This window comes from Meriones unguiculatus, chromosome 1, assembly GCF_030254825.1.
Source record: "Meriones unguiculatus strain TT.TT164.6M chromosome 1, Bangor_MerUng_6.1, whole genome shotgun sequence".
In the NCBI taxonomy this organism is placed as follows: Eukaryota; Metazoa; Chordata; class Mammalia; order Rodentia; family Muridae; genus Meriones; species Meriones unguiculatus.
The window spans coordinates 28,293,062-28,308,989 of NC_083349.1; the positions used below are offsets into that span (position 1 = coordinate 28,293,062).

Here is a 15,928-nt window from a genome sequence, read left to right on the forward strand (position 1 = left end):
CCGTGGAGATGGACAGCTCTTCTGGAGCTCTCCCCAGCCTACTGGGAACAGCTACAAGGCCAAAAAAGACCCCCTGGAATGTTGGCCACCCCATGGCTGATGGCTCTTCCCTGACAGATCTGGAGTGATGTGGCCTGCTGAGCCTGTTGAGAGATAGCTGCTCAGAAAGCAGCAGCATGGGTCCAGTCTCACAGGGAACTGGGCGAGTACCTCGGATGTAGATTATTCCAGCTTCCCAGGAAGTCAGACACCCTAGGAGCAGAGCCTCCTGCACATGGACTGTAACTAGGGCTGGGGTGATACAGGCCCTCCCTCAGGCTATGGAGATTCACTGAGCATTCCACATGGGTGGGCACAGCATCACAAAATACAAGCTTTGGTCTCCAGAACCTTCACTGTCTCTCCTAGAGAAGGCCAGGGCTCTATTTGCTATTTGCCTTAACAGTTAGGCCTTTCTCCTGTGGGGCAGAGCCTCCCTCACTTCCTCCCAAACCCTGCATCATCTCACTCTCAACATTAGCATACAAGAGCACTAGTCATCTATCTATGCATAACTGAGCTACAGGCAAGTGAGAATAAAATTACTTTTTTTTTTCTTTTTTATTTCCCAAAAAAGTAGAGGTGGGGAACAATGTGATACAAATGACTATCAGGTCCTTATGGGTTCACTGCCTCCGTGGAGCAACACCAGCTAGGGGGTCCTCAAGGGCTTCTCCAGTACAGGCCCAACCTCTTCCTCCAATTTAAATATTGGTTAGTCCAGTTAGATCTCAGAATGACACAGCATGGGTCCCCTCCTGATAGAGCCAACGTCCCCCCTTCCACCCGCCCTCACACTTCCCTTATGCCCTCAGCCTCCCTGGCCTCCCCTTCCTCTACACTTCTGCTTGATCCTCGTGGGGCACCCCCAGTAGTCCTTCTGAGATACCCCACCCCACCCTGTTTCTCCTGCCCTCCTGAAAGCAGTACTCTCAAGCCACAGCTTATATCGTGGCCTTGACGTAGGAGCCTAGCTCTACCTGAAGGGACTTAGGGGGACCTGGCAAGGGACAGCTGGTAAGGTAGATTGTCCTAAGGCCCAGCCAGCCCTCTATAAAAAAGCATTCTGTACGAAGTGTTAACAAAACAGCTAAAATGAACAAATAAAATATCTGTAAAAATAAGGAAGAGCTGGTGAGAGGCCAAGTGCTGGCCAGACTGGCAGCTCTGTTCTGGGGAGAGCTGCTCAGAAGCTCTCCTACAAGGGCCATAATCTCTAGACCAAGCCTCAGGGGCTGACTAGAGGATTTGAAAAAAGACCTGATCCCTCTCGAGTCTTGGGCCTTGCAACTAAGAAGCATCTGATTGGAGTGGGAGAGGTTAAGGCTCCAGGCTAGCCAGTCTCTCCTTTAACCTGGCCACTGATCCCACACAAGGAAAACTCCCTTTGGTCTCTGGGGTTGGGGCAGATGGTGAAATAGAACCTGCACAACCCCCAGGGCCTGGAGCTGCAATGGTGGGCATGGGAGGGCTTCTCCTTGGGCCTCAAGGTCTGTGCTGGCCCTGGGCAGCTGGAGGGAGGCCCTAGGTACCGATCCCAGCCATGGAAAGGACACCCAGAATGCAAAGCTGGTCTTCACCAAGATGACTAGGCCATAAGGCTGACAGGGAGTGTAGAGCCAAATCCTGGACCCTGACCTGTAGACCCCCAGAGTGTCTGTGGGACAGAAAGGGGTGGGGACTAGGGCCTGGTGGCTATGCCGCAAGGTGCAGAGTCTTATACCAGGGATCTTTAGGTGCAGAAGTTAGGGGCGGAGACATAATTTGTCTGCTACAGCCACCTCTCTCCTGCTCCGTGGGAGAAGGGACTGGGAGGTGGAGGGGACAGGCTAGAGTTGACAAAGGGGACACCCCATGAGGATAGGCTAAGTGGGGGTGTGGTGGGAGAGAACAAGGATGAAAGACCAATCATGGAGAATGTGAGCCAGCAGACACTTGAGTCTCATGAGAACCCTTCAGATCAAAAGCCCTCCCCTCCCTCTGGCCGTCACCCCAACTGTGCCCCTTCCTCAAGGACGCCCCGAGGACTGCTCTTCATTTATGGAGGTAGGCATCCAGCCACAGCTCCCCAGACTTCTTCAGGGAACTGCAAAGAGAGAGAAAGAGAGGACCAGAGCTCAGGAACCAGGATGGAAAGGGGCCAAGGCTTCCAGACAGTGCAACATGTAGGAAGTCATGCTGGGGATGGCAGGTGCTTCCTCTCAGCTACTGACTAGGCCTTGCCACTTACCACAGGGACTGTGGGCTACTGACTAATGCTCCCCAGGGAAACCCCTGAGAAAGGAGAGAGGGTGGACCAGAGGTCAGTAGTCCCCGCTGTCAGTGAGTCGAGCCATGTGCCTCTCACGTCCTCAGCATCACCTTATTTCTGGTCCCTTCTGGTGAGTGCCCCAGAGCCCCAGCCCCTGTCAAGCTCACCCCTCACCTTACAATGTCCAGCAGGGCCCTCAGCAGAGGTTTCTCCTGGTACTCAATGCCATGCTTGGCGCAGAGAGACTTCACCAGTGGGGCAATCTTGTGCAAGTTGTGCCGCGGCATGGTGGGGAAGAGGCTGAGGGATCAGGTGGGCAGAGTGAGTGTGACACAGGAGCCATGTTCTCCCCCTCTCTACAGCCCAGGGAGGCAGGCAGGTATGAGGCCTCTCTGCAACCAGGGCAAGACTATGTGGCTCCTACCAGCTGCTGCAGACGCCACTAGTGGTGTCTAGAGGGGCAATTTATGATCAGGGGCACTCCAGAAAGCCACACTGGTATTGGACAGCCAGAGACAAGAAGGGTCTGTGTTTTTAAAAAAGGAAAAACAAAGAAACAAAGCTGAGTATCATGGCTCACATGTGCGGTCTCATCATTTAGGAGGCCAAGGTAGAAGACTCCTGTAAGTCCAACCCCCAGCTTCAGGGGGTGGGGTTGGGGGATGGCGGTGGAGGAAATGAAAGAAACAGATGGGAGATGAGAAAAAGGAATGGTACAAGATAAGACAAAGGCAGAGGCAGCAGCGACAGTCCTTTGGCCATCTGTGTACCAGATATGCTATCTAGTTGGGCCTCAGTTTCCCAACCAATAAACTGGGAGCATTATAGGTCTGTAGGAGGGTTTTGAAAGCCGTTTGTGTCTACAAAGAGGCCACACACAAAGGAGCCCAGTCCCCAGGATGGCCATGTGGTACAGAGCCTAGACAGCAATGCCTCCAGGACATGCTGGTCTAAGAGCCCCTCTCCTGCTCAGCCGAGCTCTAGGATGGGGCTGTGGTCTCGCCATTGACAGAAGATAAATTGCATGGCACCCTTAGCCTGTGGGTTGGTGGCTGCTGCCCTCCCACTCCTTGTCTCCATCTCCTTTCCCCCAGCATTGCTGGGCTGCACTCACTGGTGCTCAATCTGGAAGTTGAGGTGCCCGCTGAACCAGTCATTGAAGAAGGACTGCTCCACGTTGCAGGTGGCTGCGAGCTGCAGAGGGGACAGGGATAGGTGGATGGGGGTAAGAAGAAAACCAAAGGACCTGGACTTTTCCCACAAAGGTCACCTTACTTAGGGTCTCAGCGTCATTCTCTAGGTCACATGGCCCTACCTGAAAGCTTTAACCCTCCCAGATACCCTGAGATTCCTATTACTCCTTCCATTTCTTCTTCTTTTTAAAAACTCATTCTGGCCTTGAACTTCTGATCCTCCTATCTCTGCCTCCCAAGTACTAAGATTACAGGTATGGGCCACCACACTGGGTTTATTGGGTGCCAGTATTTTATGCATGACAAGCAAGCTACATCCCCAACTTTCCTACTACCCTTTCTTGCTTAACGCTAAGGCTGCCACTAGCAACAAATACCTCTAATTAAGGTCCATATAGCCTTGGAACTACTGAGGCAGCCAAGTCTGGATGAAGGCGTGGGCATGAGGCTCCAGGCTCTGCAGGTCCCCATTTCTACCTTTGCCTTCCCTCACCTGGCTGCTGAACCAGTCCCGGTAGTGATCAAGATCAATCTCCATGACGAGGTGGTTCATTTGCGTGACCCACACAAACCAGTGGCTCTCCAGGAACCTAGAAAATAGCACAGCACAGCACTGAAGCCTCAGGGTATGGAGACAGGCAGCCACACATACCCAGACCCACTGTGCCTACCCTACCCCCATGGCAGGTACAAGGTTCACATCACAGCCCCATCAAAGACAGTGCTCTCAAAAGCACAGGGTGAACCAGCAAAGCTGGGGTACCTGATGAAGTTGAGGAAAATCAGGGCTCCCAAGATGCCATAGAAAGGGATGTAGGTGTAGAAGAAACGCATGTAGTAGCTGATGGCCCAGGCCAAGTCCTGCAAGGCAAACAAGATTAGGCTTAACCTGCTCCACCCTCCTTGGCATGGTGCACCCAACCACAGAAGCATGTATACACATAGCTCACACTGCTTGGCACAGGTATTCAGAAGAAACCACAGCAGGCTGCTAGGAAGCTGGACACTGGGTCCACAGTTATATACTTGCCCAAGCTACCTATTTGCATGGGGTTTGCATGGTGAGTTTCAGAGAGAAATGGGAGAGAAATGGCTAGCAGGTAGCCAGTGGGTGCAGAGGATTCTAATATGTGCCCCCAACATGAGGATGGTCACTGTCCATCCTCAAGCCTTACCCCTGCTCAGGCACCTGGGTTTCCTTCCTTTCTGAGGAAGGAAAAGCCAAGGGACATACACCATCCTTCCTGGCATCCCAGACTAGGCCACTTCTCGGGTTGGACTCTCTTCTTGGGCCCTCTCCCCTCCTCACTTTATCTGTCCCTTCTTGGGGTTGGTAGCAAGGCCTTGAGCTCAGATAGCTCTCTGGGAAGCCTCTGCTCTCTGTCACAGGCTCACAGGCAGTCATTCTGCAGAGAAATCCATGTCTCTCCATTTCCTCTGCCACTCAAGCTGTGTGTCTTGGCTGGACCACACAAGAGCTTCCCTTTGCTCTCCTGCTGATGGTCCTCATGCATTCAGGTCAACCAATGACCTGTAGCATATCCCAAGTCTGCTACAACACCTCCCATGGAAGCCAAGTGGCCACAGAGCTCCACAGGATCCAGAAGTCCTTTTGCCTCAGCACCCTGACCCAGCTCTCTCAGGGTCTTTGCACAGACTGTTTTCAGAGTCAGGAATGCTAATGCCCAGGATATGCTTATGCACAAGGTTATTTCATCAAGGACGGGCCTCTCTGAGGCAATGGACAAACCCCCAAAGAGGGGCTGGAGAAACGGTTCAGTGGCTAAGAGCTGTGGCTACTCTCCCAGAAACCACGTGGAGGCTCACAGCCATCTGTAATTCTTTCCCAGTGACCTGATGCTATATGCTGGCTTCTGTTGGCACCAGGCAATGCACAAATACACATGCAGGTAAAACACATACACATGAAATTAAAAACAAAACCAAACCAAAGATCTTGGAATGACAACAGAATCTGGCACACTGGTGTCCTGGAGAATGAAACCTGGCCCACATTGACGGTGAAGACATGGCAAATTCCAGAACAATTTAGGGGACAAGGGAGGTTCCATTCTGTGCTTGATTTATTGTAAGGAACTGAGGCTGGGCCCTGGCACCATTCCAGATGGTCAGTGTGGTCAGTCAAGCAGGAGGGCTGCATTAGGAACAGTTGTGACAGCCAGGGAGACAACATGAAGACAACATGCTCAGATCTAGCAAGAAGGCTCTCTTGGTTGAGAAGTGGGCACAGCAAGCTCTAGTCATACTTCGATCATCCTTGCTTTCATTTTTTTTTTTTTTTTTTTTGACAGTCCTGAGTTTGAACTCAGGGTCTCATGTATACTAGGTAAGCACTCTGCCACTGAGCCACACCCCCAACTTTAATCTATTGCATAAATGCACTGCGTAGTATGTATGTGTGTGTATTGTATGTACATACATAGGATGTGGTATAACACAAATACACAAATACACACACACACACACACACACACACACACACAAATGTATGGCCAGGCATGGCTTGGGAAGTAGAGGAAGGAAGATTGAGTTGAAGGCTAATCTGGGCAACATAGTGAGATCCTGTCTCAAAATTAGGTAACTAAATAAATGATTGTAGGAAAAGCCCAAGAGGTGATGGAATAAAGGTGTGTGCTAGCACACCCAGCCATTGCTGGGAGTTTATAAGGCTAAGAACACCCACTAAGTGGCTGTAAACTTGTCTGTTCTCTCCTGAGGGGGGAGACCATGGTTCCGTCACAGTGAAGTCTCTGCTTGCAGTGACTACTCCTTAGAGCTTACTCTACCATGGGTAGGTACTCATTTTGTACAAAAATCACAACTCTACCTCTATGTAAACCCAAGCTAGCCTCCTCAAACCTACATACAACCGCCTCCCTCCCTGGAGGTACTCTAAGCTTTGGCTAGGACCAATCTTGGTTGTCTTGAATACTTCTGGAATCAACTAAAAGAATCACAGAATAATGGAGCTTTTGCTTTTTGCCTGCTTGCCCTCACTCTTGCTGGCAAGTTTGTCTACCCTGTTGCTGTAGCCTTCCTTCATTGGTGTTAGAACCTACTCTCCAGGAATCTTCTGGGACTCCAGCACCAAACTGGGACTGCTGAGACATGCAGTCTCATGGGCTGAAGGACTAACAAATCCTTGGCTCTTCTATCAAGAGACAGCCATTGTACTACCCCGACCACTGTCTATAAGTCATTCTGGTAAACCTGTGTGTGTGTGTTCATTCTATGAGTTCTGTTCTTTTAGAGAACTGAAACATGCCTTCCAGACTTCCTGACATTCTAACCCCCAGCTCCTCAAAAGACAATGTCTTTGGAAGTAAAGTCCTTTCTAATAGAACTCATTAAGACAAGGTCATTCAGATGGGTCTCGGTGCAGTAGGACTAGTGTCATCCTATAGGAAAGGAACAAAGCTAGCACTACAGCTCGGTTGATGGAGTGCTTGAAATTTTAATGCCTAAAATCTACATTCAAAAGCTGATGGCACACACTTGTGACCCTGGTGCTGGGGAGGCAGAGTTAGGCAGACCCTAGGCCTTCCTTGATGGACAGTCTAGCCTAATCTCTAAGCTCTAGCTAGGCCAGTGAAAGGAGGTGACACCTGAGGTTTCTGTGGTGGTTTGAATGAGAATGCTCCTGCACAGGCTCGTATGTTTGAATTGGTCCAGAGTTGGCGGAACTGTTTGGGAAAGATTAGGAGGTGTGGCTTTTTTGGAGGAGGTGCATCATTGGGGGTGGGGTTTGACATTTTGAAAGTTCACGCCATTCCAAATTCACTCTGTTTCATGGCTGTGTCTCAGGATGCGAGCTACAGCTCCAGTGCCAGGACTGCCTGCCCGCTGCCATGCTCCCTACCATGCTGGTCACGGACTCTCACCCTCTGAAACTGTAATCCCCCAATAAACTCTTTCATAAGTTGCCCTGGACATGGTATCTTGTCACAGCAATAAAAAAGCAAGTAAGACAGTTGTCATCTGGCCTCCAAATGCACACACATTTATAGGCACTCATAGACAAACAGAAATGCACATTAGAAAAATGGGGGGAAACCTGACACAAATATGGAAAGGCCTAGAAAGAAGATGATGAGAGTCAAAGAGAACCAGGTTCCTCCTCCACTCTCTACCTCACACCCATGCCCCCCCCCCCATCTGCTGGTAACTAATTTTAGACTTCTGGCCTCCGGAGGGCGAGAGAATATGATTCTATTGCTGAGGTTCTCCACTACCAATGGGCTGTGCTGGCCTCTCATTACACTGCCTTCAGGAACTAAGGGACTCTGCAAGGGCAATGAGTGCCAGGCGTCTTTGGGCCTGACATGTGGCCTTCTTGGCTCAGGTGGCCTCGGAGATAGTCCCTTCCCAAGAGTGACAAAGCAGCTACACTTTGGGGGAGATGTCTGGGGACCCGCAGGCCCACAGGGGCATTTGCCTAGGGTGACGTGCCCTACCCACGCTTCCCCACAGCGAGGCTGTGCTGGATGACTTACCACCCAGTCCCTGCGTCTGATCATGGTCATGATGATCTGATACTGGAAGTACATGGGGATGAGCAGCGGTGGGCCGACTGCAGAGAGAACAGATGGCCCGTCAGAGATAAAGGAGCCAGCTAGACGCCGCCAGCAGGGAAGCTGGACAGTCAGGTGCCCGGGAGCCCAGATGAAGGCAACAGGGTCCAGCAGTGTTTGCACAAGCTGACCCTCTCTTGAATAGGTGTGCTGTCATTTTCTCGGTTTGAAAAGGGTATGAGAGGAAGTGGGACAGATGGGCATGCTGGTGTGAGAGCAGCATTGCAGACCTTGGGTACCTGCACTTACTCAAGAAGAAGTATTCATGCTGGTGGTTGTAGGGCAGGTATTTCAGCTTCTTCTTGCCATACTGAGGAGAGAGGAGAGAGAGTGAACACCAGCCTCCTGTCCCCTACCTCCAACCCACTTTATGCACCATCCTCCTCAACAGAGACCTTGTTTCTTTCCCATCTATTTGTATCTGGGTCCAGCATGGCTAACAGCTGCCAGTTTCCTTGGGCTTGTTAGGGTCAGGTTTGACCCTTGGTGTTGGCAGCCCCTGTGAGCTATGCTATGCTCAGTCACGTATCCTCAGTGACTGAGGATGCCCCCACCACACAGACACACACACACAGACACACACACACAGACACACACACACACACACACACACACACACACACAAGCATCTTTGGGATCCTAAAATGAGGTTTTTTATTTAAACCAAAAGCAAGATTTATATAACTAGACAGGACTGGTCAAGATGTGGCCCTGCCCATCACTGACCCATCTTTGTCTCTGTTGCAGTCTTTCCTGCAAGGAAGTCTGACAAGTTCTCAGAATTGTGTGAGATCTCTTCGCTGGGAGACAAGCTCTTCCCCTGGCTGGCACCGGGCTTCAGCCTTTTCTTTCTCCCAGCATGCAATTCCTGAACTATTGTTAGATAGTCTGAGAGTGAAAGGGAGTGGGCAGAAGGTTCTCTTTAGAATACCTTCATTCCTTCCAGCACTGTGAGGCCAAAACCTTGGGCAGCCCTCAGGTTGGGGGCCGAAGTTCAGCCTCAGGGTTAATCACTGCCCAAGGCCATGAGAAATAGGCCTTCTCTTTGTTGTTTTCTTCTGTTGTGGTTTTGTTGGGAAGGCTGGGGATGGACTCAGGGCCTAAGCGATGTTAAGCAAGTCCTCTGCCATTGAGCTACATACCTAGCCCTTGGGCCAACGTGGGGATGAACAATGAAAAAGCTTACATAAGTCTCGGTACCCACAGGGAGATTCTAGGGCTGTCTCTACTGCCCTGGGAATGACACAGGCTCCCAAGTCTCCGTGGGAGTTCTCCCTGGAGACTATCCACGGCTGCTAAGAGAACCCAGACAAGGACCAGGAATCCTTAACAGTCACCATCCTGGGAACATCAATTCTCTGAGACCTTGTAGTCATTTCTAAAGGCTAATCGCTTTTTTTTTCCCAGAGGTTTCTGACACACGAGGAAGCCAGCAGGATGGAGAGATGGCTCATCTGTTAAGAACACTTGTTCTTCCAGAAGACCCAGGCTTGGCTCCCAGCACCAACATGGTGACTCACAACCATATATACCTCCAGTTTCAGGGGATCCAATGCCCTCTTCTGACCTCTGTGGGCACTGTTCACTCATGCAGTACCCAGATCCATGAGCAGGCAAACCAGCCATATATATACTGCATAAAAGGAAATGAATAGAAGCAGCAGCAGCAGCAGCAGCAGCAGCAGCAGCAGCAGCAGCAGCAGCAGTGCCCCCTTTAATTCCAGGGTCTGACCCCTAGGGAGCAGCCCAGCCAACACTGCCTCCGATCAAAGGCACCTGCTCTTCTTGCTTGCTTGCAACGCTGGGCAGAGAGGGTGGGTCAGGGTAAGCCCGGGCTTGGTCAACAGACCCAAACTTCGTAGATGTTGCTTCTTGCCAGTGTAGAGCCCATGCAGATTCCCAGGCCTCTCTGGGCATGCTTGACTTCCAAGTCATCAGTCATTAAGCACTGTCAGTGGGAACTCGGACTCCAGGACAACACCATCCTCCCCTCTCCCGACCCAAAGGTTTAAGCCACCCTCCTTGAACACTGTTCTTTTGTTGTACCTTCTGGGGTCAGTACAGCAAAATGAATTACAAATGGAAGAAAACTTGGATGTCCCCTAGGCTGACACTTCTGTCCTCCAAAGGAGAACACAGAGTGAGAAGTGTGTATCAAAATCGCAGAGGTCCATAGGCTCCCACAAGGAAGGGTGTGTGGGTGGGAACAAAGTCCAGCCTGTCACCAGAACATGTGTCTTGGTGTCAGTGGCCATGGTCACACGCCTGCTGAAGGATAACCAAAAATGATCCCTTTGTTCTTCGAGGCCTCCTGTTCCTTGGCAAGGATCTCATGCATTTCCAGAAAGTATGTTCTGTACACACAGTCTGTCATTAGGGTCAGTCTGGCCTTGGCCTTGGAGAGATTGGAGCCAGGGAAGCCTCAGAGGGGCTTTTGATGGTTTCCCAGTAAAGAGAGGGAATATGAAAGGCTGACAGAAAGGGAAGAGAGATAGCCCCTCCCCACCCCTGCAAGGTACCCAATGAGTGGGGAGAGCAGCAGCCTAGGTAAATGTGTAGACAGGCCCTGGGTCCTGCTCTAACCTCCTCCCAGAAGCCAAGGAACTGACACCCAGGTCCAGCCCCAGAATGCAGGCTTCTCAGCCTTGGTAACCTCCCTTCCCCATCACATCCAAGGCCACAGTTTATCTGTTCCTGCTTGAGACTGTGCTGGCTAGTTTTATGTCAACTTGACACAGGCTAGAGTCACTGGAGAGAAGGGGGTCTCAACTGAGAAGATGCCTCAATGTAGGCAGACCAACAAGGTATTTTCTTAATTAATCATTGATGTGGGAGGGTCCAACCTTTATGGAAGGTACCATTCCCGGTCAGGTGGTCCTGGGTTCTGTAAGAAAGCAGGCTGAGGGCTGGAGAGATGGCTTGGTGGTTAAGAGCACACTGTCTGCTCTCCCAGAGGTGCTGAGTTCAATTTCCAGCAACCACATGGTAGCTCACAACCATTTATACTGGTAGCTGATGCCCTCTTCTAGCATGCAGGTATACATGCAGATAGAGCACTCACATACAATAAATAAATAAATCTTAAAAGCAAGCAAGAAAGAAAGAAAAAGAAAAGAAAAAGGAAAGCAGGCTGAGTAAGCCATGAAGAGCAAGCCAGTAAGCAGCACTCCTCCATGGCCTCTGTATCAGCTCCTGCCCTGCTTGAGTTCCTATCTTGACTTCCTTCAGTGATGAATTGTGATGTGGACATTAAGTCAAATAACCTCTTTCCTCCCCAACTTGCTTTGGTCCTGCTGTTTCATCACAGCAATAGTAACCCTGAGACTGAGAGACTGAGCATTAAGAAGAATCTTCAGGTCAGTAGAGGTCAGTAGAGGCCGATGGGAGGGGGGCCATCAGGGGAGAACATTTGAAGGTTGTTTGTGTAGCAAGAAAACCTTGGTTTACTGTGAGTGATAACGAAGAGGGTAGGGCTGCCTCCAGCTGGCAAGCATTGTTGGCTCTCACATGCACTTTCAGCATCCCAGAGTGACCCACCAACATGGCCAGGCCACCACCGGCAGTGGCGAGTGCTACAAATGAAGCTTTAGAGTTTGTTGTTTGCCGTGTGGGTACTGGCCTGCCTTGTTGCTGTGCCCATCATCTGGGGATATGAGTGTTTACTTTGGGCTAGTCTATGTTGGGAGTATGGGACTGGGGCTTTGCTGTTGCAGGTGTTCACAGACTGTGCACTTACACTCGTTTTGGTTTTTTTTATTTTTTGTTTTTATTTCTTTTGAGACAAGGTCCACTCTGTGGACCCGGCTGACCTCGAACTCAGAGATCCACCTGCCTCTGCCTCCCGAGTGCTGGGATCGAAGGCATGTGCCACCACTTGCTTGGCTGCACTTGCCCTTTTTTAAAAATGTGTTGTTTTTTTGTTTTTTTTTTCCATTTTTACCTATGTGTTTGTGCATGTGTGAGTGAAGACACCCATGCAGGCCAGAAGAGGGTGTCAGATCTCCTGGAAGCTGAAGATACAAATAGTTGTGCATTGCCCAACATTGTTTGCTAGGATCTGAACTTGGGTCTTCTTCACAAGGAACAGCTGATCTTAACCAGCCCCTGTGCTTACACTTATGAATGGTCCTAGACAATGTTAAGGACATGGAAACTGTCGAAGTTGTGGTGATCGCATTTTGCACTCTGAGATGTCTTAAGACTATGAGAACAAGTGGGGGAAGGCTAAAAGCATAGAAGAGATGTATTTGGGCATTAAGAGATGGCACTGTGATAGTTACTATTGATTATCAACTTGACAAGCTCCCTAGACTCACCGAGAAACAAGCCTCTGGGGACACCTGCGACGGATTATCTAGAGTAGGTTAACTGATGTGGGAAGACCCACCTAACTGTAGGCGGCATTATTCCGCACACGGGGGCCCTAGACCGAAGAAAACAGAAAAAGCAAGCCAAGCAAAGCCGAGCATCAGCATCCATCTCCCTGCTGACAGCGGATGCAGTGACGAGCCAGCCTCCTGCTCCTGCTGTCATGCCTTCCCTGCCGTGATGCAATATATCACCTTTAACTCCAAGTCCTACTAAACCCTTCCTTCTTTCAACTGCTTCTTGTCAGGCGTTTTCTGGCAGTAAGAAGGAAAATAAATAAATAGGTCAGATACAGGCAAGGTCATGTTTCAGGTTTGAAATGAAGGGTCTGAGGAATGACAAGGGCCTTCCTTGTCTGTCTAGGGCTGAGGGCTGGTTTGGCAGGAGTTGCCACAAGCCCAGTTGCTGCCTCTGGGAACTCCATGCTCATACACAGAGCAATGAGCAACATGACCACAGCAGGTACTGGCAGGATGCTAGATGCCCATCCAGGTCCTTAAGAAGAGGGCCACATATGTCCGAGGATATGGGGTGGGGGCTCAAGGTCTGCTGGAAGCAGAAGCAGAAAGCATAAATGGAAAGATAAGTAGAAAGCAGGAATGCTTCCTAGGTGAGTGGAGGAGGACGCCCTCAGGCAGGTAAACTGGTGTGCTCCCACTTCTAAGAGCACATTGACCTTACTATGGGGATAGTGACATGGCAAAGAGGGGGAGCAAACAAGATTGTTGCATATACCACAGATTAATTAGGCTGAGAGTTCCCACCCAATGCTAAAACTCCAAGCAGAGTAGCAGAGCAGTGCCAGTAGAGAGAAGACATTGGCCTCCTTATTTGTAAGAGTATGATTGTTTGGTTGTTGCCTTCCCGGCAGTTAAACTAAAGGAAAAACTAGAATTATGAAGAGGCCTCAGGCGTTACTCCTCGGGCACAAGGAGCCAGCCATCCACTGCTTTCTGAATACTGGAGAAGTTCCGGTGTTAAAGGGCAAAATGCACATTTAGAAAAGCACATGCATGAGGTGTTATGCAAAGCAGAAAGCTTTGTCCAGGTTACACAGCCAGCATCCTGAGGAAGGACCAACAGTCTAGAGCAGGAGTGTAGGAGACCTCACTTTGTTGTTTGGAAAGGGCAATAGAGCCCCTTAGTGGCTGAGGACTCCAGAGGATGTGAAAACAGACCATTTCACTCCCAAACCCTACTGGGGAAAAGTTACAAACTGGGGTCCAGCAAGATGGCTCAGAGGCTAAAAGCACTTGCTGACCAGACTGATAACCTCAATTACATTCCCAGAACCCACATGGTAGAGGAATAGAACTGATTCCTCTGACCTCATGCCGTGGTCCATACCTGTGCACATGGACCACACACAAACTAAATGCATCCATGTTAAAACTCCCTCCATCCCAAGGCTAAAAGTTGAAGTGTGAAGCCATAAAACAATGAAAATACTATGTGTGGAGAACTTGGCTAAACTGAAACTGAAGGCGTATCACCACATAAAAGAAACTAAGAACACCCTTCTGGAAGTCATGTTTTACCAGATGGTGGATAACTGTTCTTGACATTTCTGTGAATCCGATGCCCTTGTGGCTGGTCTGCTCTGGTCATCTACTGAGATAAAGGCCTTGTCAGGCATCAACTCTGGAGCCTAGACTAGAGGCTCAGGCCCCTGAGGCATGACTGTTGAGATGTTTGGGGCTCTGTTGAGATGTGCTGGATTCAGGCTGTCACCTCACGTAGAGACCAGGGCTCCTTTCAGGCCAGTATGGTCTCTTGGGCACTTGTACACAGGTCAGTCAGGAACCCAAGCAATGTGGGCTTTCCCTTGTGAACACACCTGAATGCCTAAGAGAGACTTTCCATGGTGATGCTGTGATGCTGGCCTCCATCTTCAAATGTCGCCGCCAACGGGACAAGTAGCCTCCCACAACCTCCCTCCCAAAGCCAGCCAGCATTTGAGAAATGAGATGGGACAGAATCTGAAGAGCTGGTAAGCCTGGCTTTCCTTAATTTGTTAGGGACTTAGGATTGTCTGGTGAATACAGCTAACAGCTTTACTACAGATGTTAAGGAAGCCTTTGTCCTCAGTATCAAAAGGCCTCTAGGTAATCAACTCTCCTACCCAAATACTTCTAACCAAAGCTAACAGCCGATCCCCAGAAGAGTAACAAAGACAGCTGTTGGGCAGAAAACGAAATCCCTGCGTAGCCAAAGTTCAGAACTGTGGCCAAGGTCCTGTGCATCTTGGATCAGACAGGGCTACATACCAGAACTGAGGGAGACAGGCTCTTTCTTGTCTATGTTACAAGCCTTGGATGGCACCACTGAGGGCAAGCTTGTATAACTGCTTATTGAGGCTCTGCTCTTCCCAGAACTGTAATTTTCCATCACGGTGCTGGGATTGAACCCAAGGCCTTGAGCATGCTGGGCAAGGACTCTGCCACTGAGCTATACCCACAGTTTGTCTTGTTCCATCCTCAGTGTATTTCCAAGACAGAAACATAGGTAGCTTTTTTCTCTTCCTTTTTGTAAGTTAAACCATAATATAGAGGCTCTAGTTAAAAAAAAAAAAAAAAAAAAAGTATGGAATGACCTACCTCGCCCTGTTTTTTAATGCATGGAAGGTACCTTATTTTGCTTACTTGTTTAGCTGTTTATTTGTTTAATGTGTTTGGATATTTTGTCTGTGTGTATGCCTATGTACTACTGGCATGCCTGGAGAGGCCAGAAAAGAGTATAGGATCCTCTGAGACTAGAGTTACCTACTGATGGTTGTGAGGTGCCATATGCAGGTGGTAGGAATCAAACCTGGTTCCTCTGAAAGAGCAGCCAGTATTCTTAACTTCCGAGTCATCTCTCCAGCCCTACTTTATTGTTTTTTTAATTAATATTCTTTAAAAATGTCTCCCCATTTTTTATGTGTGTGTGTGCTCACGCATACACACATACACATACACACGCACACACACACACGCGCGCCATGCTGCACAGTGCATATGCAGAGGTCAGAGAACAGTTTAGGGAGATCGGTTCTCTCCTTCCATCATCATGTAGGTTCCAGGAATCAGACTCAGATGATCAGGCTTGGCAGCAAGCACCTTCAGCCACTGAGCCACCTCAACAGCCCTTCATTTTGTTTTTGTCAAAAGTTTCATTATGTAGACCAGGTTAAGCTAGAGTTTGAAATCCTCCTGCTTCTATTTCCTGAGTGCTGACACTATCACCATGCCTGACCGGGTGTGCTCTTATTAAAAGCAAATGAAGTGACTGGGTGAAGACTCACTGGAGAAAACTAAAGAGCTCAGTGCTAGGACATGTGCTTGGCATGTGCCAGGCACCGAAGCCCAACACTCCCCCAAAGAGGGAAATTAAGATCATTTGCACTGTCAAATTAAATAGTGTGAATCACACAATAATATAAAAATGGAATGGAATACTACACAGTCCCCAAGAAGGATGAGACCAATCTCCTTGCACTCCTGGAA

At 49.5% G+C, this 15,928-nt stretch overlaps 1 protein-coding gene across 1 annotated transcript in view; it reads right to left on the reverse strand.

Annotated features, from left to right (window-relative positions):
* Positions 1-581: 581 nt before the first annotated feature.
* The window catches only part of Fads2 (fatty acid desaturase 2), a 35,787-nt gene continuing 20,440 nt past the window's right edge, over positions 582-15,928 (reverse strand). Inside the window, exons 6-12 of the mRNA XM_021636097.2 lie at positions 8,325-8,385; positions 7,998-8,074; positions 4,247-4,344; positions 3,977-4,073; positions 3,405-3,484; positions 2,465-2,590; positions 582-2,125 (exon numbers count right to left, since the gene is read on the reverse strand). Of these exons, the coding sequence (XP_021491772.1) occupies positions 2,074-2,125; positions 2,465-2,590; positions 3,405-3,484; positions 3,977-4,073; positions 4,247-4,344; positions 7,998-8,074; positions 8,325-8,385 (591 nt within the window). The 3' untranslated portion in view covers positions 582-2,073. The remainder of the gene's footprint in view (positions 2,126-2,464; positions 2,591-3,404; positions 3,485-3,976; positions 4,074-4,246; positions 4,345-7,997; positions 8,075-8,324; positions 8,386-15,928) is intronic.